The following is a 24,578-nucleotide window of genomic DNA, read 5'->3' as shown; positions in this document are numbered from 1 at the left end:
CTAGCAGCCAATCAGGGGCCACGCATAGGTGCGGCATAAGCGAAGGCTGTAAGTCCTGTTTCCGGCATACGATCAGGGGCTGGTGAAGGGGCTGGAGGCGCCATGTCGGGCCGGGAAGGTAAGGCTATTTGGAGATCGGGGGTGGGACGGATGGATGGGGAACCATGGGAGGGCGATCGATGGCGGGGATGGGCCGAGCATGCTCGTGTCGCCCACAGGTGGCAAAAAGAAGCCCCTGAAACAGCCCAAGAAGCAGGCCAAGGAGATGGACGAGGTGAGGACGGGAGCGGAGGCCGGGCGGGCGCTGAGGGTATGGGCGACTGGACTGGAGTGAACCTGCTTTGCCTCTCTGCAGGAAGATAAGGCTTTCAAGCAGAAACAAAAGGAGGAACAGAAGAAACTCGAAGAGCTAAAAGCCAAGGCCGCCGGGAAGGGCCCCCTGGGTAAGTGAAGATCGAGCTATTGTAGGTATACTAGGGCAGGACAGGTCTGTTCCGGGGGTCGTTGGTGAACTACTGGGTCTGGTGTACACTCTGGCCAAGCCCCCTGCCTTGGGTTTGTGCAGTTCGAAGAGGGCGGGAGTGGAAACGTTGCCTCTCAAGACAGTCATGGGCTTCCAGTTCATGGAGAAGCTACAGAAGTGGAAACACCAACATGTACGCCGCACAGACACATATAGCTAAGTTTCTGAGTATCCTCCTGTTTCTGGTTACAAACTAGCAATTCACTTTATAGGTTGTTAACCTTAGAACATAGGACTTTTTTTACTTGCTGGTCGTGTTATCAGTAATGATACTGAGTCGTGCTATCTAGACTAGAGGATAAAAGTCCAGGCTCCTTAGCATGTATTTCGCTCTGGGTACTATTTTGTTTTGTGGCTATGCTGGGGAGCACACTCATTTGTGCAAAGCAAACCCTCCCTCTTGAGCTGTAGCCTACGCTCCATGCTCTCTCTGTGCCTTGCCCACGATTTTTTCTCTTGAGAGTGAATCACAGGTCCAGGAGTCCTAATATCTCATTAAGAAAAGTTTTAATTTTTGTATTTAAGCATATAGGTGTTTTTTATGCATGCATATCTGTGTACCATGTGTGTGCAGTGCCCTGGAAGACCAGACAAAGGTCTCCTGGGACTGTAGTTACAGACAGTTGTGAACTGGGAATTGAACCCAGATCCCCTGGAAGAGCAGCCAGTACTCTTAAATGCTGAGCCATCTCTCTAACCTTTGTTGTTGTTTTTTAAATTGATAGACAAGTTCTCTACCATTTGGGCAGTGGTGGCTCACATCTTTAATCCCAGCACTTGGGAGGCAGAGGCAGGGGGATTTCTGAGTTCGAGGACAGCCAGGGCTACACAGAGAAACCCTGCCAAAAAAAAGTTTCTGAGGCTGGCCTTGAATTTTAGATTCTCCTGCCTTCACCTAGATAGCCAAGATTAGAGTCTGTGCAACCAGCCTGACTTTGTGTGCATTGTAAAAGCACTATTTTGCATTTTCTAACTAGCAATTATTTCTGCCTGTTATCAGTGTCACATAGATACTGGAACTGTCACCCCAAGACCTATTGCATTGGGTTCGATCTGTTGTTTATCCACATAGCAATGTAATTGTAGCTGTTGTGATTGCTTTTTAAAATGAGGTCAGTTATCTGGCACCTTTAATCTGCGATTATGTATAAGGAGGTCAGACCTTGGTTAAATCCTGTACAGACAAAGTGTTTATAATCTGCAAATCCAAAGTGTCCCAGATCTGAGAGCTAACACCAGAAGCAAACTCCTGGTGTTGGATGATGCATTACAGTCAAGTGCAGAGGCCCTGGAAGTGTTGTGTTACATTCACTTCAAGCCATGTGCATGGGGGTGAGATGAAGCATGAGTAAGTGCTGGCTCCACAATTGGATCCGGTCCCTGAGATATCATGTGTATGCAAATGTCCCCCAAATCCCAGGAATTTCTGATAAAGGAACTTGTAACGAGTACTACTTCTCACTGAGCCCCATCCATTTTGGGTTTCTTGTTTGTTTTAAACAAGGTCTCCTAATAATTCCCCATCCTGTGACCTTGACCTCGATATGCTAGGGTGCACCTCTGTACCTGGACTCTTAAGATTTGTTTTGTCATGGTTCTTTTGTGCTCTTGTTCTGTTTTTGACAGGGTCTCTGTATAGCTCTGGGTGCTCTGGAACTCACTATGTAGACCAGGCTGGCCTCAAACTCAGAGGACCACCTGCTTCTTTTTCCTGGGTGCTGGGGTTAAAAGTGTGCACCTCCACCGCTAAACTGTGTGCTCTCTCTCTCTTTAGTTTTTTGAGACAGGGTTTCTCTGTGTAGCCCTGGCTGTCCTGGAACTCACTATGTAGACCAGGCTGGCCTTGAACTCAGAAATCCGCCTGCCTCTGCCTTCCAAATTCTAGGATTAAAGGCGTGTACCACTGCTGCCTGGCATTATGTTTAAAATTGAATAAAATGAAGGCATAATAAACCAATCTCTAAACCGGGTGTGGTGGCGCACGCCTTTAATCCCAGCACTCGGGAGGCAGAGGCAGGAAGATTTCTGAGTTCGAGGCCAGCCTGGTCTACAAAGTGAGTTCCAGGACAGCCAGGGCTATACAGAGAAACCCTGTCTCAGGAAAAAAAAAAAAAAAAAAAAATCTCTAGATCTCTAGGAATATAAGATGGGATATAGTGTTGTAAGTCGCAGTTAAGAGGGGACCATGAATTGGCTCAGTGGGTAAAAACCCTGCCTCTGAGCCTGAGGACTCTAGTTCAATCCCTGGGATCTATGTAGTAGGATTGTCTAACTCATGAAAGTTGTCCTCTGGTTTCTACCTATGCACTGTGGCACATGTATGTGCACTGATATGTACATACATACAATAAGTTAAATGTAAATTGAAGAAAAGAAAGGGACTGGATGGCTCAGCAGTAAAGAGCACTGTTGCTTTTACAGAGGACCCAGGTTTGGTTCTCATGGCTTACATAGTTATTCACAACAATCTGTAATTCCAGCTTTAGAATCGGATACCCTCTTCTGTCCTCTGCAGGTACCAGGCATGCACATAACCATCCATAAATGTAGTAAAACATGCATGCAAATAAAATTAAAAATTGATTTTTAAAACTATGCATTGAGGGACTAGAGAGATGGCTTATTTGGTAAAGTGTTTACCTGCTAAGCATGAAGATCTGAGTTGGGTACCCATAACTCACATAAGAAAAGTCAGGCAAAGTGGTATCTAAATATGATCCCACTACTGCAGGTCGCTGTGGTTCTCTGACCAACTAGTCTAGCCTACTTGGCAAGCTCCAGGCCAGCGATATAACCTAGCTCACAAAACATGGCTGATAGGGAACACTACCTGGGCTTCTGGCCCATACATGCACACTCATAAAATAGAAAAGGGGAAAATAGTGTGTGATTAGAAGTTAAACTTCTGGCCAGGCAGTGGTGGTGCATGCCTTTAATCCCAGCACTTGGGAGGCAGAGGCAGTCAGATCTCTGAGTTTGAGGCCAGCCTGGTCTACAGAGTGAGTGAGGCCAGGGCTACACAGAGAAACCCTGTCTCGAAAAACCAAAAATAAAATAAGATAAAAATTAAAAGAGGCCCACCAAAAAAGAAGAGTGAATTTGAAGCCCACCTGTGCTGTTTAATAAGAAAGACTCTGCCTTCAAGAAAATAAAACACTACAAAATAGGAAGTCAGACTACCAGCTGAGAATTGAGACTTCTTCACATACCAGCCTATAATCTTGAAGAACACCAAACATCAAGATTTACTTACCTGTAAGATAGGATGCTGAGGCAGGAGAATTACTAAGCTACTCTGAAGGGCACACGGTATGGGTGCTGCCTTCCCCCTGCCTCCACCATGCTCTGCCTTTCTAGAAGAGATGGTAGCAATAGAGGAGCTGGGCATGTTTGTGTCAAGGTAAACAGCCAGTACAAGAGTCTGTTATTACTAGGACCCTGTGAGGCTTTGTAGCCATAACAATATTTTTCCCTAACCAGACTTTTCTTTTTGCAGCCACAGGTGGAATTAAGAAATCTGGCAAAAAGTAAGCTGTTCCTCACATCTGGGGTGATAGTGACCCTCCTCTTCCATTCCTATTTAAACATCTGGATTCCCTGCCATAGCATCTTTGCCACCTACAGCTAGAATGAAGTGTTATCCTGTGACCAGTCAAACATCTGGATTCCCTGTCATAACATCTTTGCCATGTAATAGCTAGAATGAAATGTTATCCTGAAGCCTGTTGTACATTGTAATAAACTTTTGTAAAAAAAAAAAAAATGAATAAAGTAAATAATGCAATGGCTCACTGTCTCTAGTGTTCAGCAATTCCTACCTCAGCTGTGAATTTAAAGTGAACTCAGTCTGGAATCCCACTAGAGCCTACTGTTCCATCTTCATTGTACTCTGAATTCTGTACCACTTTGAATTAAACCAACTCCTTTAAAAGCCTATCATTTGTGTGTGCTTGTTTATCTAGTGGGATACTTCTTCAGAGATTAGTAAAAGAAAATAGTCTTTGTAAAAAATAAATAAAAACCACCTGCCTTTCATATCGGGGTTGCCATGCTTGTGTGTTTAAAGATAAACTGCTTTATCCCTGGATAAACAAGGGATCCCTAGAGCAAGATGGACAGCTGCCTAGCCATACAGGTGAAGTTTGAGTTCACTTGAAACAGTCTGCCTCAATGATAAAATTCCCAAGCTTAAACTTCACCATGTACTTGCATGTGTGCTCACACATCGTGGAAAAGGGGAAAAACAGTGACCCTGGTAAACCACAACTCATAACTCATCCTTTGTTTCTCCTTGGCTTAGCATTTTTCCGTGCTAAAAGAAAAAAATAAAAAGCCAGGCTGGAGAGATGGCTTAGTGGTTAAAAGCACTGACTGCTCCTCCAGAAGTCCTGCGTTCAATTCCCAGCAACCACAGGGTGGCTCACAACTAAGTGTAATGGAATCTGAGGCCCTCTTCTAGTGTGTCTGAAGACAGTTACAGTGTACTCTTATACATTAAATAAATCTTAAAAGAAAAAAAAAGCCAAAGTTCTTAACAGTTAGGCTTTGAGGCTCTCACCCTTCCTGATGCTTGACTCTGATATGGTTCTTCATGCTATGGTGACCCCCAACTATAAAATTATTTTCATTGCTACTTAATAGCTAATTTTGCTACTGTTGTGAATCATAAATATCTGATGTGCAACCCCCAAAGGGGTTTTGATCCATAGGGCTGCAGCTCTATAGGGCACCATTTCTTCTGATTTCTGCCATTTACCCTTTAGTCCATTTGCAGCCACCGAGATCTGAGGTAAAGGCAAGCCTCAGTTTTGGGTTTTGTTTGTTTGTTTTGAGACAGTGTCTCTCAATGCAGCCCTGGCTATCCTGGGACTCTATGTAGACCAGGCCTGCCTCTGAATGCTGGGATTAAAGGCATGCACCACTATGCCCACCTCTGTTTTCTGGCGTCTTTGTTTTTACTAGACATTAGTGGTGAGGAAACAGGCACACACACAGCAAGCATGCACAGAGGAAGACTTAAAACGTGGTGAGGACACCCAAGCCTTTGCTGTGCTCTCACCAACTCTTCCTTTAGAAAATCCTAACTCCTTGGGAAGCTGAGGCACGAGGATCATAACTTGAAAGCATGACTGGGTGACAGAACAGTAAAAAGAGGGCGAGGGCTGGGGCTGTAGCTCAGTGAGAGCCTTCTGTTTCAGACCCCAGTTCTGAAGAAAAACTGATAGTTACTCTTCCCTGATCATGTTCTTGCCAGACGTTACCTGCCACCAACCACCAAGTAAAGAAACTCCACAACAGAAAACAGTCTTGTTTGGGAAGAAGGGGTTGAGACAGGTTCTGTAGCACAGACTGATGGACAGGCCTTGATTAGAATCTTCTTGCCAGAGCTGGGCGTGGTGGCGCACACCTTTAATCCCAGCACTCAGGAGGCAGAGGCAGGCGGATTTCTGAGTTCGGGGCCAGCCTGGTCTACAAAGTGAGTTTCAGGACAGCCAGAGCTACACAGAGAAACCTTGTGTTGAAAAACCAAAAACAAACAAACAAACAAAAAAAAGAATCTTCTTGCCTCAGCTTCCCCAGTGCTGTGATTTCAGGTTTGTGCCACCATGCCTAGCAATGTAACCCTAATTCAGGAGAAACAGGATGCTGGAAATCAAATCCAGAGCCTTGAATATTCTAAGCAAATACTTTAACACTGTCCAACCCCTGTCTGTATTTACTGAGACACCTAGTTGAGAGGCACGGGACTTCTGACTTGCCTTCTAGGCTATCCATACAACTGGGAACAATAGTATGCTTTCCCTAAGAATATTATCTTCTTTCATGAGACAGGCTCTCACTAAATTGCTCATGGTGACATTGATTTAGTTTAGGGCCAGCCAGGCCTTGAATTTGTGATGTCCCTGCCTAAAGTTCCTGAGTAGCTGGAGTTACAGGCCTGCACCATGAAGACCAGCTAGCATACCTGTAAACTCAGCACTCAGGCAGCTGATGCAGGAGAATTGAAATTTTAAAACACTGGGTTGGGGACTAGAGAAATGGTTCAGTAGTTAATAGCACTCACTGCTCTTCTAGGGGTTCTGGGTTCAATTCCCAACACCCATATGATGGCTCACTGTAATTCCAGTTCCAAAGGAGCTGATGCCCTCTTCTGGCCTCAGATCTACATGGAAGCAAAACACCCAAATATAAAACAAACAAATCAGCTTGCTTTGGTCATCTCCAAAAAGCATCTTCTTTGGGCTTAAAGCCCATAGGGCCTTGTCAGCTGGCACCTAGCCCGGTGCTGCTGAAAATACTTATCAGCAGTCATAGCCTCCTGCCCCCAAAACTTCTCGTTTATTTGGTAGAACGTAATCCCTCCTGACAATGTCCTGTTTCCAGAACCAAAGATCGTAGCTATTACAACCTGGGCAATCAGCCACGCCTGGTAGCCCACACTCACAATTCTAGCACTTTAGAGACTGAGACAGGATTAGAAGTTTGAGGCCATCTCAAAAACAAAAAACAAAAACAAAACAAACAAACAAAAACTCATGTCTATAATCCCAGCACTCAGCGGGAGGAAGGACATTCTGGAGTTCTGGGCCAGCTTTGGTTATATGTCTTGACATATAACCAAAGGGGGTGGGGGGCTGCTGGGAGACTTGAACATTCAACATTATGTTGGGCAGCTATGGGAAAACTACCAGCAGCTGAATCAAGAAACTAAGGCAGTTCTAAGTGATGCAATGCCTTCTGACCACTGTAGGCACCAGGCATACATGCATGTGATGCACATACATACATGAAGGTAAAACACACATAAAAAATAATGAGGCAGGGGTGGGGTGGGGGTGGGTTGGCAGGCCTAAGGCATTCTAAGCCTGAGCGCTCTCCTTTCCGCCCAACGCCTCAGCAAACATTGGTAGGTTCACAAACTAAGTCTGGCATTGAGCAAACGGAGTAGAAAAGTCTTGATCTTGTTGCCTTCCAATGCTAATCCGCCATTTCTGGTATCTGTTCTGCCCACCACTTCAGCTCATAAAAGCCAGTCATACACCCAAGCCCAACTCAAATCATTGCTCCTCCATGAAGTCTGTCGCAAAGAGGAGGCATCCACCTGGCATCCTTGTCGAAGATGAATTTTTCTCAGAAACATCATGCGTCTGCCTCCTAACCCATTTTTCTTGCTATTTCCCCCTCAATCTGTTGGGTAATTCAAGGACCACTCCCAGCGAGCCTTCCTTGACCTCTTGAGCTTCATTGTCTCTACGCAACCAGCGCTCAGGACATAAAGACTCTCCAAGAAATAAATGGAAGTTAACAGTTGGAGCAGTTCCGAATAGGCACGCCGTTCTCGAGACCATCCTTCCCAGCCTTTTTTTTTTTTTTTTTTTCTCAAATATACATACTTGAAACATTTGTTATCCTGGAAGATCTCTGCTTCCAGGAAGAAAAGCATTCCTTCTCCTCCCCAAGTCTGCTCTTCCCAGCCTCCTCCCTAAAAGAGTCTCTGGACATGAGAGAGGTGGGTCAGCCGCGAGGAGTGAGGTCAGGGAGAGCTGACCCCTGAACGCTGCCTGCTTCTCTAGGGCTCTGTATTCTACACAGTGCCACGGGGAACCGCCTCAGGTGTGGTCGGGCAGACGCTCCTCGATCTCGCAACCGGGATAATCCTGACAGCACTGTAGTACCCTGGCATCACCGGGGACCCCTTCGTACTGAGCCCAGACACGCAGGAGCCTGTCCCGGGTAACGGCGCGCTCTGTACACGTCACCCATCTGTGCCCGGTAGCTGGCAGCTGATTGGCCCGCAGGCTGGGGAGACGCTGGAAGGCGAGGGGAACGGCGGCGCGCGGGCGGTTGGGCCAGCTCAGGCTTTCTGTGGACAAGGCTGTGCTTGGCGTCTTCGGATGCTGCGGGTTGAAGGTAGTCATGGCCGGGACCCCCGCACCGAACAGCCACAGGAAACAGAGTGGCGGCCTGGAGCCTTTCCCCGGTCTGTCTCGATCCATTGAGAACCCTCCGAGCAAGCGGGCCCGGAGCTTCTCTGAGACCACAGTCCCGGACCCCGAAGACCCATTCGGTGAGCACGCGGAATTTACTGCGGACGACCTAGAGGAACTCGACATCCTCGCGTCACAGGCCCTGAGCCAGTGTCCCGTCGCGCCTCGGAACCTGTCCAGTGAGTGCCTGAGGGGCCTTTTCCCCCGGCGGGTGGTGCAGACCTCTGATTTGGCGGTGAGACATCCAGAATGTTAAATGGCCTCCCATTTAGATGGTATGCACCCCATTGTAACCCTTGGGCAGAAGAGCATTAGAAGGCGTCTGACAGAGGCAAGAGATGAAAGAGAGTCTTACACAAAAATGCCAGTTGCCCAAAGGTTAGGCATGGCAAACAGGCAATGGGCAAGAAATGCCAAAGCTGCTTTTCTTCTTAGAGCTTACACTCTTGGGGAATAAGTTAAGTGTCAGGAGGGTTTGATGGGCACCTTGCGAATGTACTTAGCACTTACAGCATCTGAAAAATAGGATTATCCCTGGAAATGTGGCTGGCCCTCCATCTCTCCAGCAATATTGCATGGAAAACCAGGCATTGGAAAACACTCATTGCTGACCAGCTGTCATATGCGGCAGTGGTTAGACGCAACTTTCCACGAAATGGCACAAAGCAATGCTGCCTCCCCCTTCCTTGGCCCTACATCACCCGGTACTCTACCTTACTCCATCCCTGGAGCCCCACCTCCCCCTGGAATGTATCCATTTGGTTCACCATCAGTCTTTAAAACCAGCAGATCCTATGCCTAACATGTTGTAGTAAATAGTAGTTATGGTAGAGTCACAGCCAGTGCAATCTCTGTTCAGCTATGAGCTGAGAGTCTAGAAAGTGGGTGAGGTATAAAGCGAGAGAATTCAGATATGCTATGCCATAAGGATTCTTTATGTGTTTATACCATGCTCGGAGCTGTTACCTGGGTCTTTCTCAACTTGGCTTTCAAGAGTGACTCCTTCTGCATTTTATGACAAAGGTGGATACATACTGAGCCCCGCAGTATACATGGGATTATTTTTTCCAGACAGGTTCTCGATCTCTAGCAAGGCTAGCCTTGAATTTGAGATCCCCATAGCTCTACTTCACAAGTGTTGGGATTGCAGTTCTGTGCCACCATGCTCAACCTAAGGGCAACTACTTTTTATACAGGTGCTCATAAGGTCCGCCGATTAGATGGGTTACCAAATAGTCCTATAAGGAAAAGCAGAGAAGATATTCCAGTTAAAGATAATTTTGAATTAGAAGTACTTCAGATACAATACAAAGAACTTAAAGAAAAGGTATGTGACTTTTGGGTTGTTTGTTTGTGTTTTGTTTTGCCTGTTTGGTTGTAATGCTGAGAATTGAACTCAGGACTTTACCTTCACACATGCTATACACAGACACTCTACTGTTAGGCTATCCTTCCAGCCCTAACTTATTGTATTTGCAGCTAATTCATTCATTTTGGTATTAAAAAGCATGTGTAAAATATATAAAAACTATAAAACAAACATCTAGATTTATTCCTCTGAAATGAAAGAAGGTTGGGGAAAGAATGCCTGAAATTTTATTTACCCTGTGTATATCCCTGAGCCTATATAAGTTTATATGCACTGCATGCATACAGGTGCCCATGAGGTCAGGGGTGCTGGGTCCTCTGGAATCAACACAACTGGTGTGAGCCACCTCATATGGGTAATGGGAACGGAACCTGGGTCCTCTGTAAGAGCAGTGAGTGCCCTTAGCTGCTAAGCCATCTCTCTAGCCTCTACAGCTTAGGTCTTTATCTGAGGAACATGTCATCTTAGCGGTTGATATTTGTTAGTTTTGCAGGCTCTCATACATCTTTCACCTGGCCATCTGTAGGTGCCTAAGAAAGCCAGAAATCCAACATGGGGTTTTAGTCTGTGGAGGGTATGAGCCGTAATGTTAAAGCTGAAAGAATCTGTGTGTAAGTGGTGAATGGATTCTGAAACTGTTCTTGCTGAATATCTGTTGACTGGGCGTAATTTACAGCTGAAAGCAATGGAAGAAGAAATCCTAATTAAGAATGGAGAAATTAAAATTTTGCGTGACTCTCTGCGTCAGACAGAATCCGTTCTAGAAGAACAGAAAAGATCACATTTCCTTCTTGAGCAAGAAAAGACTCAAGCACTCAGTGAAAAGGAAAAGGAATTCTCCAGAAAGGTGAGCCAGAGCATTTGTGTCACGCGCTGGGGACAGTAGTGTCACCTGTCCATCCACTGACTGACATTAGAAGGAGCAGCCAAGGCCAGGCATGCTGACATATGCCTTTAACCTCAAGAGGCAGAGGCAGGTGGATCTCTGTGAGCTCTAGGCCAGCGTAGACTACACAGTGAATTCCAGGCCAGTCAAGTGAGAAACTTTCTCTAAAAAATAAACAAAATAGAAACAATAAACAATGTTGCCTGGAAACATTCACCCATTGTTTAAGTACTCGCTGCCCTTAGTGAATAGCATGTATCTTTCTTCCAGGGTCTGCATTTGTTTTGGAAAAAGACTGAGATGAAACTCTGCTTTGCTGTGGTCCTGATTCTTGGCAGGAACAAATCACTAGCTTAGAACTTCTAGGATAGGCTTGAATTCGAGCTCCTTGGTAAGTCAGAAAGTCAGTTGCTTCTGCTTAGCCAGAAGGAAATATATTAGCTGCCACATCAAAGTCTAGGAATTTAGGAACATAGTAGGGCTTCAGATGATGTAAACCAGAAATCTCAGATTCACTGTTATGAAACCTGTTGCTCTATCAGCAGAGGTTCTGACTAGATAGACTCATACATTTATTTTTTTCTTTTTTTTAAAAAAAGATTTATTTATTTATTATACATGTAAGTACACTGTAGCTACCTCAGACACCCTAGAAGAGGGCGTCAGATCTCATTACAGATGGTTGTGAGCCACCATGTGGTTGCTGGGATTTGAACTCAGGACCTTCAGTAGAGCAGTCAGTGCTCTTGACTGCTGAGCCATCTCTCCAGCCCAATACTCATACATTTTAAAACTCCAGAGCACAGTTAAGACTTGGGCTTCCTCAGTTGGGCATAAATTGGGAGGCTGGTACATCAAGGTTACCATAGGTCCAAGGCCAGCCTGGGCTATATAGTAAGATCCTTTTTCAAAAAGCCAAATGAAAGATAAGATAACGTCATCTCAGACCTAAAATTTTTAAAGAAGCAGACTATTTCCAGACCAGTTCTAAAACCAGAGATGATAAGTCTCATTTAAGTCACAGTCAGAGGTAGGGAAGGGAGATCGTGTTCAAAGAAAACTGCTAGGTACCAGTCTCTGTCACCACTGTCCTTGGAGCGTGTTGATGCTTGAGTCAGGGGTCTGTCCTGCACCCCCTTTCCAGTGTAGGGAGCCATGGGCAGAAGCTTCAGTGTCTGCCTCCATGACCTCTTCCAGCAGCTTTACATGCACACACCCTTCCTTGTAACCACCACCGAAGAAAGCCTGTTGGGAAGCCCAAACGGGTCTTTTTGTTGTTTTGTTTGTTTGTTTGTTTTGTTTCCTGATCTGGTGATACAGCCCAGGCTGGCCCGAAAGTCACTCCGTAGCCGAGGATGTTCTTAAAGTTCTCAGTCTCCTGCTTCTGCCTCCTGAATGCTGCCTTGGCGGGCATAACTGCTGCCATGCCCTGCATATTCAGTGCTGGGGATGGACCCTAGGCAAACCCCTTTCATCTGAGCCTCTCTTCCTTTTCCTCCTTCTGCTCTCCTGGTACATGCATCACTTACTCTATTTCCTAACTTACTTAAGATGTTTTGCCCACTTATGACCCTCTTTCTAGTTTCCTGACACACAAACACACCAATCACAGCACGCACTGACACACAGGTTTTGATAAAGCCTCCAGATGATCTGCTCAGGCTTCCAAGAAGACCTAGAATCTCTGTGCCACCAAGTACTTCACGGATGATACGAGCAGCCACACCCTGTGAGAGCTGAAGAGGATTGAGAGTTTGGCAGCAGTTTGGGGAGCAGAGCATGGGGTGGGGGTGGGGGACCCACGAAGCATGTTATTGCTGAGATAAGGTGTCCCACCAGCTCTGTACAGCCGTCACTTTTTCTCCCTCAGTCCCAGCCAAGTCAGTAAAGCTAAACAGGTAATGGGCTGGTTTTTGAATCCTCGTAAACTGCTTCCACAGTAGAATCTGCTACATCTTTCTAGAGTATTTTTTCAAGGGAACAGTGGCTAATATTTGAGGACATTTATGTCACAGCAGACTTTGATAATGCATTTTTCATTGTTTTCCTTTATTAGCTTGAAGTTTGGAAGCTGAGGGATTTATTATTGATTTTTTTTTTTCTTTTTCTTTTTGAGGCAGACTCTCACTCTGTAACCCTGGCAGCCTCAGAACTCAATATGTGGAATGGCAGAGATTCCCCACGCCTGCCTTTGCTTCCTGAGTGTTAAAGGTGTGCACCACCACAGGCAGTTTTTGTGCATGTGTATTATAGCGCTACCACAAATGTCTTTGACTTTCAGCTCCAATCACTGCAGTCTGAACTGCAGTTTAAAGACGCAGAAATGAATGAGTTAAGGACAAAGTCTCAGAGCAACGGACGAACAAATAAGCCAGCCGCTCCCTCCGTCTCCCACGTCAGGTAAGGAGGATGCTGGACTCATGGTTTAGTTTGGCATTATTTTTCAAAAAGCCTGACAACTCTCTGGGTTGTTGGGATGAAGGGCATTGTTTTGAGGCCCTCTTTCCTGAAGGATGCAGAGGTGGCTTGGATGAGGCTACGTGGTCTGAGCCGATACAGTAGAAATGTCTTCATTCTACGTGTGCTTTCTCTGACTGGGACAGTGGTAACACGGTCCCTTGAGACTACAAAAAGCTGGAAAGATGATTTTTTTTTTTTTAAGGAAGGAAAGGTTTCTTTTGGCTCCTAGTGCAGGGAATGCAACCCATCGGCAACCCATGGTGTGGGGGAGGGCATGACAGCAGGGCCTCCCAGCTGAGTGGATCGGAAACAGGGAGGACAGAAGCTGGTGCTCAGCTCACTCCTCAGGTCCCATCCTGGACCCCAGGCTGTGGTGTGGTGCACCCACCTTCAGGGTAGGCCTTCCTTCAAATTTTGAAAACAGGCCAGCCTTCATTTTTATGTAATTTTTTAATTAACATTATCCCCCTTTCTAAGCATGAATGTATTTCAGTCCTGGCCACTTCAACTATTTTTGCCTATTTGCTATTTGAGACCTTTGTCTTACAGCCCCTCTTTTGCTGCCAGTTGCGCTCAGCTTGTTAGTGATCTGTGTCCTGCCCTCTGCCTCCCATAGCAGTCTCTCATGTGTCTGTCAGCCTTGAAATTTGAACTCTTTCTGGTATGGAACATTCTCCTGCCTTTGCTCATGTTGGGCAGAGTGCAAAGTTGAACTCTCCTTGCCTTGCATGCTCCAGGTGAGACAGGAAGCTGTCCCTCACCTCTTTACCTGTCAGCAGTAGGAAGAAGGCCTGGGTGCTGTGTGGTCAGTGCCGAGTAGCTCACTCACTTTCCAGTACACTTTCTAGTAGACCCTCTTTGTTGTAAAGGTTCTTTTTAAAATTATATCCATTTGTGTGTTTGTGCATGCAAGTACCTACAGAGCCCAGGAGAGGGCATTGGCTTCCCTAGAGCTGGAGTTACAGGCATTTATGAGTTGCCAGACAAGGGTCCTGGGAGTGAAACTTAGATCTTCCGCAATAGCAGTATTCACTCCTAATGCTGAGCTATCTCCAGCCCCATGGTAAACTCCCTTTTAGAAGTTTTTGGATCCAGGCACTGATTACTAAAAATTGGGTCTTCAACATTTAAAACTTTTTTTTTTTTTTGGATGCTTAAGAGATGAAAATAAATGCTACCTTCGACACAGACTGACATACCTATAAAACCTCATCAAAATGTCTAGCTATGAAAAGTTTATGTTAGAAATTTAATAACCAGGTAGTTAAACAGAATCCTAACTGTGCTCTCATAGTTAACTCTTTCCAGTCCTAGGAAAGGCTCTTCTGTGGTTCTCAAGTCAGAAGCATGTTCTCCACATGTTGGAAAAACAACTTTCCCTACAAAAGAATCTTTTAGTGCTAACACGCCTCTCTTCCACCCCTGTCAGACTGAGGCAGGACACAGATTTCTGGTGGGCCAAGAGGGTAAGTCAAATATTAGTAATTGGTTGCTGTATAATGGACTGCCCCAACTAGTGCCTAAACAACAATATTCACTTTCTTTTTCTCAGTTTCTGGGCATGAGCAGCTTGATACACAGAGACACACTGAGGCTGAGAGTCCTTCAAGGGGCCTCTGAGACGCTCCTGTACCACTTTATTTATAATTAGACACACTGCCTCTCTTCCCACCACTGCCACTGCTCTATTGAGAAACTGGGACCCCAACTAATGGAGCATTACACAGTAGGTCACAAGCAGGCAAAGCAGTCTGGATATAAGTCTCAACCACGCTACTTACCAGCTTATGTGACCTGGGCAAGTGTATTACCTATGTGAAACAGCTAACATGACCTTTAATCATAGGGTTGCTCTGTGAAACAAAGGACTGTGACTTAAAAAGAAAAAAATGGGTAAAGTTGGTGATTACTGTTTTCACCATATTGCTCCATTTTAAGTGAAGCAAACATATTAATTTTCTCCTTAGGGATCTGGAGCCATTTTGGCTCTGCTTTTGACTGGGTTTACGAAGATTATCCAATCTTTTAAATATTCTATGTAGGAGTTTCTGGAATACCTGTTTTTATGTTCTGCTTTACAGTCACATTTTTTTTTTCTAGTTTCAGATAATAAAAACCACAGTCTGGGAGGTAGCCTCATGAAGCAAGATGTGCAGCAGAGAATTCTGGCTGATGGCTGGATGCAGAGAAAAGATGCTCAAGGTACCAGAAGACCCACTTTTCTATAGGAGCCGTCGTGGCTCCCATTTTCTTCTTTGATGCACAGAATTGCCTAGGGGAATTGTCTGAGAACCCTGTCCCAGCTATCCTTTAGAATGTTTGGGCACACAGGAGTCTGTGACTTAAAGAAAAAAACAATGTGGTCTAGTGAGATGGCTCAATGGGTAAAGGTATCTGCCACCAAGCCTGCCAGCCTAAGTTCAGTCCCTAGGGCCCGCATGATCAAAGGAGAGAGCCAATCTACAGAAGTTGTCTTCTGATCTCCACATCCCCTGTGCCCATAAAATAAATAGGTAGCCGGGCATGGTGGCGCACACCTTTAATCCCAACACTTGAGAGGCAGAGGCAGGTGGATTTCTGAGTTCTCGAGGCCAGCCTGGTCTACAGAGTGAGATCCAGGACAGCCAGGGCTATACAGAGAAACCCTGTCTCAAAAAAAACTAAATAAATAAATAAATAAATAAAATTAATTTTCGTTAGTTGTGGCATGTGATGCCTTTACTCCCAATGTTCTGGAGGCAAAGGTAGGGATAGTTATGAGAGAAATAAGTAGACAGATAGATAGGTAGGTAGGTAGATCGGTCAGTTGGTCGATAGATAAAAGGATGTTTTGTTTTTAAAGCTGAGAACAGGTATTCTGCCCCCAGAAGCATCATAACAGAGTTTAGTAGCTTAGACATGGTGAGTCTAAAGGTCCCCTCATTTCTTTCCTCTAAGGCCATAGAAAAGGTCTTCAGTAGTCAAGCTTGTAATGCTAGCATCTTAGAGGCTGAGGCAGGAAGATCATGAATTCAAGCCAGAGGAGGCAACATAGACCCTGTCTCACAAAACCGAAGAGAGGGAGGGAGGGAGGGAGGGAGAACTCTCCCATGTCAGAATATTCTAGAGTCACCTTGTCTTTTGCAGGTTCTATTTTGATAAACTTGCTCCTGAAGCAACCTTTGGTGCCAGGGTCATCTCTAGGTCTTTGTCACCTTCTGAGCAGTTGTCCTGAGGTTCCTACTGGCACCCTCTTGCAGCCACCAGGGCTCAGGTAAGCCTGCAGCTCCCCAAAAGCTTGTTTAGGAGTTTTCACAAAGCATGCACTTTTCTGGCTCTGACCAACAGGAGATCTGTGGCATGTTTGGGGAGGCTAAAGAACTTGGCAGACGACAAGTGATCTGGGGTCCCTGACCTAATCTTTTTTCTTTTGTTTCCAGTACTTTGCCTGGGACTTCAGGCCTCAGGACCATCAGTTCTTCTGATGGGCCATTTTCCCCCTCTGCCCTGAGAGAAGCACAGAACTTGGCATTCACTGGATTAAATCTGGTTGCCAGGACTGAGAGCTCACATGATGGAGACATGGCAGGCAGAAGAGTCTTCCCGCTCCACCAGCTTCCTGGAGCTGTGCATCTCCTTCCTCTTGTGCAGTTTTTCGTCGGCTTACACTGCCAGGCTCTGCAAGATTTAGCCCCAGCTAAGAAGAGTGGGGTGCCTGGGGACTCTGCGACACATACCTCCTGCATGAGCTCTGGGGTCGAGGCTAGCCCAGAGGACTCCATTCATGGCTTGGAGAGCTTTTCTGTGGCATCACTCAGCGTCCTTCAGAACCTGGTGTGCCACAGTGGGGCAGTTGTCTGCCTGTTACTGTCAGGCATGGGGACAGAAGCTGCCGCCAGGGAAGGAAACTTGGTCCAGACTTGTGCAGATACAACCTCAGCCTCCAGGGAGGATGCTCATGACCAAGACCAGCACCCACTGCTAAAGATGCTTCTTCAGCTGATGGCTTCCTCCTCTGCAGCATCAGGTCATTTTCAAGCCAGTGTCCTGGGCCTGTGCCTCAAAGTTTTGGTGAAATTAGCAGAAAACGCTTCCTCTGATTTGTTGCCCAGGTATAAAGAAGACCCCCCGGGAGGCATGATTCCATGGGTCTGCCTGACCTCTTGAGGTCTAACCTGTGGCTTTTGCACTTTGTTCACACCTCGACTTAATCCCACTGCTTAGCTATGGCTTGCTTCGGGGAGTTCTGAAGTAATGGGAAGGGGCGCAGGTAAGCAAAGGCGCAGGTAACAGGCCACTTCGGAAGCGTGGCCTGCCCTTGGACAAAGGCTAAATTAGGAGGCCTTTGACCCCGAGATGCGGACCAGGCGAAGAACATATAGCCCAGCATATTTCAATGAGGTAGAGTTTTATAAGGAAGTAGGTAGAGTATCTGGAGTGTCTGTAGCCATGAGCTGGCCGTGTGGGAAGTCTGTCAACTTTGTGTCTGCTTTCTCTCCCACCCACACCCCAACCCCTACCCCCACCCCCCAAGGACAAGGTTTCTTTGTGTAACAGACTTTGCTGTCCTGGAACTCACTCTGTAGACCAGGCTGGCCTAGAAATCACAGAGATTCACCTGCCTCTGCCTCCCGAGTGCTAGGATTAGAAGCCTGCACCACCGTGCCGAGCTAAGTTCACATCTATTAGGAATCACAGGTCACTTGCTGCTTAATAGCGGTTTGTTGGAAGTGATAGTATAATGAATTTAGCTTACAAACAAAACAAAACAGTTATAAATTACTAACTTAGGGTGCTAGAGAGGTGGCTCAGCAATTAAGAGTTCTTGTTTTTCTTGCAGAAGACCCAAGTTCAATTTCCAGTAACCACATGGTAGCTCACAACCATGTTACCCCAGTTGCAGGGAATCCAGCAGGCAGGCACGCACTGCACGTACATGCATGTAGACAAAACATTCATACACAAAGTAAACTACGTAAATAAATGAATCTTTAAAGAAAAAGTATAAGTTCCTAATTTGGGAGTTGAGAACATCATGAGCAAGATAGAATTACAAATCCTGCCAGCCCGCCCTCCACCCAACCATCCGTTTGTTTTTCCTCCCAGCATGCGTCTAAGGCCAACTCTACGCTAGAATCCTACCGCTGACTAGGTGCAGCTGTCTCTGCCAGGCATCAGGCCTGTGCCACTGATCCAGCACCTGGGAGGCGGAGACAGGGGGATCTCTGCGTTTGAGACCAGCCAGAGCTATACAGTGAAACCCTGTCTAAAAAAGTCTTACCTGAGCTCAACATTCCTTTTTGTTAAAGTTCTGGATCGTTGTTTTCCACATGGTATTTTCTGACTAGTTTTACCTGTCCTCAAGTATGAAATTGAACACAGCACTTCGGTAGGGAAGAACTGCCATTCACAGGACCAATTTACACTGGCTAGTTGCCTATTTCTTAAGTGCTTAATGAATAAATCTCAGAAACCACACATTCCCCATTCTGTTAGTAGACCCCTGTTCCTGTTTTGTTGGCCCACAGGGGATTCAGAACTCCGCTCTTCAACGGATGCTTCTACTAGCCAAGTGCTTCGGTGGCTGACTTAGGTGACACTTCTGACTTCATACACAGCCTGGTTCAGTCAATGTTTGATAAATCCCTACATAGAAGCAGGAAAACTTGTCTAAAAAAATGTGACCATGTTAGGACTGTCACTGTGATAAGCTATTGCCCACTGCCATTCAGACATGTACCCCAACAGAATACTTTTCTGTAGATTTCATCATATTCATGGACTCAAGCTGAACTGCACAGCCTCCATTTTACCTTCTAGTGAAAGCCAGAACGGATGCATCTCTGTCCACTGTCACTGTGCCCAGGCTTGAAACAAAGCCTGCCTTACCAAATAGCACAATTCCTGTACTTTCTATAATGGTGCTATGTGTAACTTACCTTCTTTTTCCTTTTTGAGACAGGTCTTAGTATCCCTGCCTGACCTGGGACTCACTCTGTAGAGCAGTCTGGCTTAGAACTCAGAGATCTACCTGCCTCTGTTTCCCAAGGGCTGGGATTACATGTGTACATCCCCATACCTGGCACAACATTTCATTGTAAAAGAAGGCTTTACAGCTATGAAAAAATAACTTGGAAGTCAAAGGTAGAATCTTTCCAGCTCTGTTCAAGGGCCATAGTGGTCTAGGTAGGACTAGTCAGGCCAGAGAGCAACAGAGTTAAATGCCCAACTCCTTGCCTATTTGTAGAATGTGCTATAAAATGGGGGCTCAGTGGCTAAGAGCACTAGTTGCTCTCCCAGAGGACCCAGGTTCAATTCTAAGCACCCACATGGCCGCTCACAACCCTTCGTAACTCCAGTTTCAGGGGATCTGACACGCTCACACAGGTGTACAAACAAGCAAACAAAATAAAAACACCAAAGCACATAAAAATAAATAATCATATTTAAAAATGCTATAAAATGAGTTTACCCCAAATAGTGAACCTTTCCTTTCCAATGACACTGGTGGATACTCTCCACCTCCATGCTCTCTGTACACATTGGTACATACCTACATGCTCACGGCCTCGCTCCCACACACCAGTTCTCCCCATACTGCTGTAGGTAGTGTAAATAGAGCAAACTGAGCTCTGGGACTGGGTTCCATCCCTTTGTCCCTTTGTCTCTTTGTCTCATTCCTCAGTGGGAAGGTTATATATATTCAGTCACACACACGTCATGGTAGGTAGGTTTCCACGCAGGTGACAAGTCAGTGTTTTCCAGCAAGTGGAGAAAACCGCTTCCTTTGCCTTGCTCTATGACCTTGTGAGACAGCTGTAGCCATGCACACGCTTGTTTCTGTTAGAGCCCTAGCCAGGGCTCTGCTATTAGTTGAGGAATATTTCTCGTGCTGAAGGTATGCACCAGTGTCACTGTGTGATGGCAGACATAGGAAGGAACCCCATCCAGGGAGTCCCATCCCATTTACTTGATAAAGGTCCACATAAGGGCCTGGGTTTGGGTTTTTTTTTTTTGTTTGTTTTGTTTTGTTTTTTGTTTTTTTTAGGGCAAAAGAGGGGTTTTGATATGGTAGTGCGACTTACTTGGTTGCATATAGGCCGGGTTCATCTCCAGCTCTGTGTGGTAGGTCCTGCCTCTGCTGAGATTATATATATGTACCACAAAACACACACGCCACACCATACTCACCCCGATTAAGGCCTGCCATGTTTAAGTCACAGCATTCTTTTTTTTTTTTTTTTAATTTATTTATTTATTATATGTAAATACACTGTAGCTATCTTCAGACACTCCAGAAGAGGGAGTCAGATCTCATTACAGATGGTTGTGAGCCACCATGTGGTTGCTGGGATTTGAACTCTGGACCTTTGGAAGAGCAGTCGGGTGCTCTTACCCACTGAGCCATCTCTCCAGCCCAAGTCACAGCATTCTTATACTAAAGTTTAGACCTGTTTATTTGTGACAGGCTTGAAGCCAGTAGACTAGAGTCAGGCCAGCAGCTTTGGAAGCCATGGCTCACTACAGTAAGTGTCCTTTTGGAGAGTGTCATAACTGTGCTCATTCTTTAGGTTCTCCTGTGTGTTCCCGGTGTTGCCACAGTGCCTCGGCTCAGCGCTGCCGCTGCCCTGTGTGCTCCTGGCTGTTGAGCTGCTCTCTGTGCTGCTGGACCATGACAGCCTAGCATGGCAGCTATGCTCCCACCCAGGTAAAGCAGGGCAGGACAGTCTCAACTGTCCTATAGTGGGGAGGGAGGGCCTGGGGGCAGTACAGGTTCAGAGCCCCTCAAGGGCTTCTGTACTTGTACCCCAGACTACAATGAAAAGGGGGTCCCATAAGCTGGGCGTGGTGGCGCACTCCTTTAATCCCAGCACTCAGGAGGCAGAGGCAGGTGGATTTCTGAGTTCAAGGCCAGCCTGGTCTACAGAGTGAGTTCCAGGACAGCCAGGGCTATAAAGAGAAACCCTGTCTCGAAAAACCAAAAATTTAAAAAAGAAAAGAAAAGGGGGTCCCTGAGTGAGGCCTGCATCCTTTTCAGAAGGCTGCCTTCTCCTGAGGCTGTACATGTACATCACATCAAGGCCTGACAGAACGGCCTCAGAGACACAGTGGCTTCAGCTGGAACAAGAGGTAAGACTCAGACACTGCTCACCCTTCACTCCCACCCCCCGAGAGCCCAGAGTCTCCTTCCCTTGTGGGAAAGTGGGAGCTACAATTCCTTTTTTGCCAGTTTGTCAAACAGCAACGGGTAAAATGTAGGGGTTCCTCACAGGGATTCAATACAAGCACATCCTGGGTTATAGTGGTGCTCAGCAGAGCTGCCTGGGCTTTGGGGGCCCCGATCCTGGTCCTGGAAGCAGTAAGCTGTTGGTGAGATTCAAGTCTGAAAGCCTGAGACTACCACTACTTGTACCCCACTTGTGCAGGCAAGCAGTTGTAGACGTAGCTAGAGCACCTTAGAAATGCCCGCCAAAGCCCTGTGACAACCGTCTGTTCTACATGGGATGGGTACTATCTCTTCTTGTTCCAGGTAGTATGGCTCTTGGCCAAGCTGAGTGTACAGAGCCCTGCCCCCGCTGGCATTGGTTCTGACTGTCACTGCAATGTAGAGGTGAGTGGCCAGAGACCAGCATCATGGATGCTCAGTTAGTTAAGAGCAATCCTGTTGATCTTGAAGTGGTGAGGTGAGTAAGTCTCTGGACCTCAGGCTGTGCCCTCTCACCCTAGGCAGTCAGAGCGCTCACTGTGATGTTGCACAGGCAATGGCTGACGGTGCGGCGGGCAGGAGGTCCAAGGACCCACCAGCAGAAGCAGACGATACGCTGTCTGCGGGACACTGTGCTGCTGCTGCATAGCCTATCTCAGAAGGACAAGCTCTTCACTGTGCACTGTGTCGAGGTCCTGCATCAGTACGACCAGGTGATGCCAGGGGTCAGCATGCTGATTCGAGCCCTTCCTGATGTGACTGACTGTGAAGGTAAGCTAGCACGACACTGTCCTAGCCTTCGTGTGCCTCTGTCAGACTCCTTTCCATGAGTCTCCCCTTGCCTCCAGAGCCATTCCTGGCACATGGGTATTACCTTCCTGCTCTGGGTCTTTGAGTATGACAGGTTCCCATTTGATGGTGTCTATTGAATTGGCCTCGCTGAGCCATGGTTTTCCACAAAGATCTGTCCGAATTGCCTTTGTGTCACTTTTGCTCACAGTCGCTGAGGGAGCAAAGCCTGTGCATAGAAGGGACTGGTTGGTTCCTGTGACGCTAGGGAGCATGGGGGCCTCCAAGCCCCCACGCTGTCGAGTTAACCTCAGACCCCTCTTCCTTTTGGCTCAGAGGCTGCCCTGGATGACCTCTGTGCTGCGGAGACTGATTTGGAAGACTCTGAGATGGACTGTAACTGAGGGCCTGAGCATCCAGCCACAAGGTGGCGCCAGCTCCCACCGCCGTCTTTGCCATATCCACTGATTAAAACTGCACTTCCTGCTGAGAACACAAGCTTTGTTTCCTGAGTCCGATTTGTGTGGCTGAGAGGGAGGGACAGGGCAGACCAAGAATTGATGAGATGACTCCTGCTGGAGTTGAGATGGCCCCCATGGTAACTGATCTGCCCTGAGGAAAAACCCTGCCCCTCTTCGGGAATTACCCTGAGTCATAGCTTTGGGCGGGGGCCGTGGTGGGGGCAGGGGTACGTTTGTGGCCAAGGAGGCAGCCCTTTTTAGGAAGGCCTGGATCAAGGACTGGGGGAAAGACAAGAAAAGGCAGAGGCTCACGGGCACATTTGAATCCTAGAGACAACCCAGTTTGAGTTGTCAGTGTTGGGGCAGTAGTCCATTTTACCAGCCAGCAGGATCACAGATATGGATCTAGGAAGGCCTTTGGGGTGCTTGGGGAGGGAGGGAGGAGCGTCAGCACGAGGGCCAGGCCTGGCAGGCTAACAGCAGGGCGGGCCCTGTTCAGGAGGCAGGCCTATGGGTGGACCCAGGCAGTTTTACTTCCTCAGCCACACTGCTGCCAGCAGCAGACCCAGCGGAGTGCCTTGCTGCCTGCTTCTCGGTAAGTGTGGAGTAAGGGTATGGGGTAAGGCAGAAGAGAATAGGGTTCCCTCACCCTGAAGGTAGTCAGCACTAGGGGAAGGGCCTCCCTCAAAAGGCAAATAAGTAGTGGATCCATCCCACTAGAACAACCCTGCCCTCCAGCTTCTAGTGGCCCTGGATAGTACCTGCTGAAGGGAAGGGCTGAGCTGCCTTTCTGCACCCCACCTCAGCCCACTTGAGACCTTCCTGCTGCTACTCATTACCCCATCTCCTCCCCAGGTTCAGCATGGGCTCACAGACCCTGCCCCATGGTCACATGCAGACCCTCATCTTCTTAGACCTGGAAGCCACTGGCCTGCCTTCGTCTCGGCCCGAAGTCACAGAGCTGTGCCTGCTGGCTGTCCACAGACGTGCTCTGGAGAACACTTCCATTTCTCAGGGACATCCACCTCCAGTGCCCAGACCGCCCCGTGTGGTGGACAAGCTCTCTCTGTGCATTGCTCCAGGGAAAGCCTGTAGCCCTGGGGCCAGTGAGATCACAGGTCTGAGCAAAGCTGAGCTGGAAGTACAGGGGCGTCAACGCTTCGATGACAACCTGGCCATCCTGCTCCGAGCCTTCCTGCAGCGCCAGCCACAGCCTTGCTGCCTTGTGGCACACAACGGTGACCGCTATGACTTTCCTCTGCTCCAGACAGAGCTTGCTAGGCTGAGCACTCCCAGTCCCCTAGATGGTACCTTCTGTGTGGACAGCATCGCTGCCCTAAAGGCCTTGGAACAAGCTAGCAGCCCCTCAGGGAATGGTTCGAGGAAAAGCTACAGCCTGGGCAGCATCTACACCCGCCTGTACTGGCAAGCACCGACAGACTCACATACTGCTGAAGGTGATGTTCTAACCCTGCTCAGCATCTGTCAGTGGAAGCCACAGGCCCTACTGCAGTGGGTGGACGAACATGCCCGGCCCTTTAGCACCGTCAAGCCCATGTACGGCACTCCGGCTACCACTGGAACAACCAACCTAAGGCCACATGCTGCCACAGCTACTACACCCCTGGCCACAGCCAATGGAAGTCCCAGCAATGGCAGGAGCAGGCGACCTAAGAGTCCTCCTCCAGAGAAGGTCCCAGAAGCCCCATCACAGGAGGGGCTGCTGGCCCCACTGAGCCTGCTGACCCTCCTGACCTTGGCAATAGCCACTCTGTATGGACTCTTCCTGGCCTCACCTGGGCAGTAAGTCAAGAGGGGAAATATGATGAATAAAGACTTCCATAGCACTGACTGCTTGCCGCCTCTGCTTCTCAGCCTGGGCCTCTGGCCATGCTCAGGCCCTAGGGATGAGGTACA

At 47.4% G+C, this 24,578-nt stretch overlaps 3 protein-coding genes and 1 long non-coding RNA gene across 5 annotated transcripts; all 4 read left to right on the top strand.

Annotated features, from left to right (window-relative positions):
- Positions 1–63: 63 nt before the first annotated feature.
- On the top strand, positions 64–4,457 carry Tma7 (translational machinery associated 7). Its single transcript, NM_183250.2, has 4 exons — positions 64–118; positions 219–274; positions 356–443; positions 4,020–4,457. The coding sequence occupies exons 1-4, from the start codon at positions 103–105 to the stop codon at positions 4,052–4,054; spliced, it is 195 nt and encodes a 64-aa protein (NP_899073.1). The 5' UTR covers positions 64–102; the 3' UTR covers positions 4,055–4,457.
- A 3,863-nt stretch (positions 4,458–8,320) lies between these two features.
- Positions 8,321–22,698, top strand: Atrip (ATR interacting protein). The gene is made up of 13 exons (NM_172774.3): positions 8,321–8,690; positions 9,708–9,838; positions 10,557–10,727; positions 13,048–13,166; positions 14,535–14,692; positions 15,327–15,428; positions 16,353–16,479; positions 16,646–17,317; positions 20,777–20,913; positions 21,244–21,335; positions 21,736–21,816; positions 21,933–22,182; positions 22,537–22,698. Exons 1-13 carry the CDS (start codon positions 8,441–8,443, stop codon positions 22,602–22,604), a joined length of 2,358 nt encoding a protein of 785 aa, NP_766362.2. The 5' UTR covers positions 8,321–8,440; the 3' UTR covers positions 22,605–22,698.
- Positions 8,348–24,512, top strand: Atrip-trex1 (Atrip-Trex1 readthrough). The gene is made up of 14 exons (NR_153412.1): positions 8,348–8,786; positions 9,708–9,838; positions 10,557–10,727; positions 13,048–13,166; positions 14,535–14,692; positions 15,327–15,428; positions 16,353–16,479; positions 16,646–17,317; positions 20,777–20,913; positions 21,244–21,335; positions 21,736–21,816; positions 21,933–22,182; positions 22,537–23,256; positions 23,517–24,512. It is a non-coding gene; the product is annotated as an Atrip-Trex1 readthrough (long non-coding RNA).
- On the top strand, positions 22,722–24,513 carry Trex1 (three prime repair exonuclease 1). 2 transcript variants are annotated; one of them, NM_011637.6, is made up of 2 exons: positions 22,722–22,798; positions 23,517–24,513. In NM_011637.6, the coding sequence occupies exon 2, from the start codon at positions 23,524–23,526 to the stop codon at positions 24,466–24,468; it is 945 nt and encodes a 314-aa protein (NP_035767.4). In that variant the 5' UTR covers positions 22,722–22,798; positions 23,517–23,523; the 3' UTR covers positions 24,469–24,513. The 2 variants fall into 2 exon arrangements, with proteins under 2 accessions (NP_035767.4, NP_001012236.1); NM_001012236.1 differs by lacking the exon at positions 22,722–22,798 and adding an exon at positions 23,194–23,256.
- Positions 24,514–24,578: the final 65 nt, after the last annotated feature.

This window comes from Mus musculus, chromosome 9, assembly GCF_000001635.26.
Source record: "Mus musculus strain C57BL/6J chromosome 9, GRCm38.p6 C57BL/6J".
In the NCBI taxonomy this organism is placed as follows: domain Eukaryota; kingdom Metazoa; phylum Chordata; class Mammalia; order Rodentia; family Muridae; genus Mus; species Mus musculus.
The sequence above is the reverse complement of the archived record's forward strand: the minus strand, read 5'-3'. Positions and strand labels throughout refer to the sequence as shown.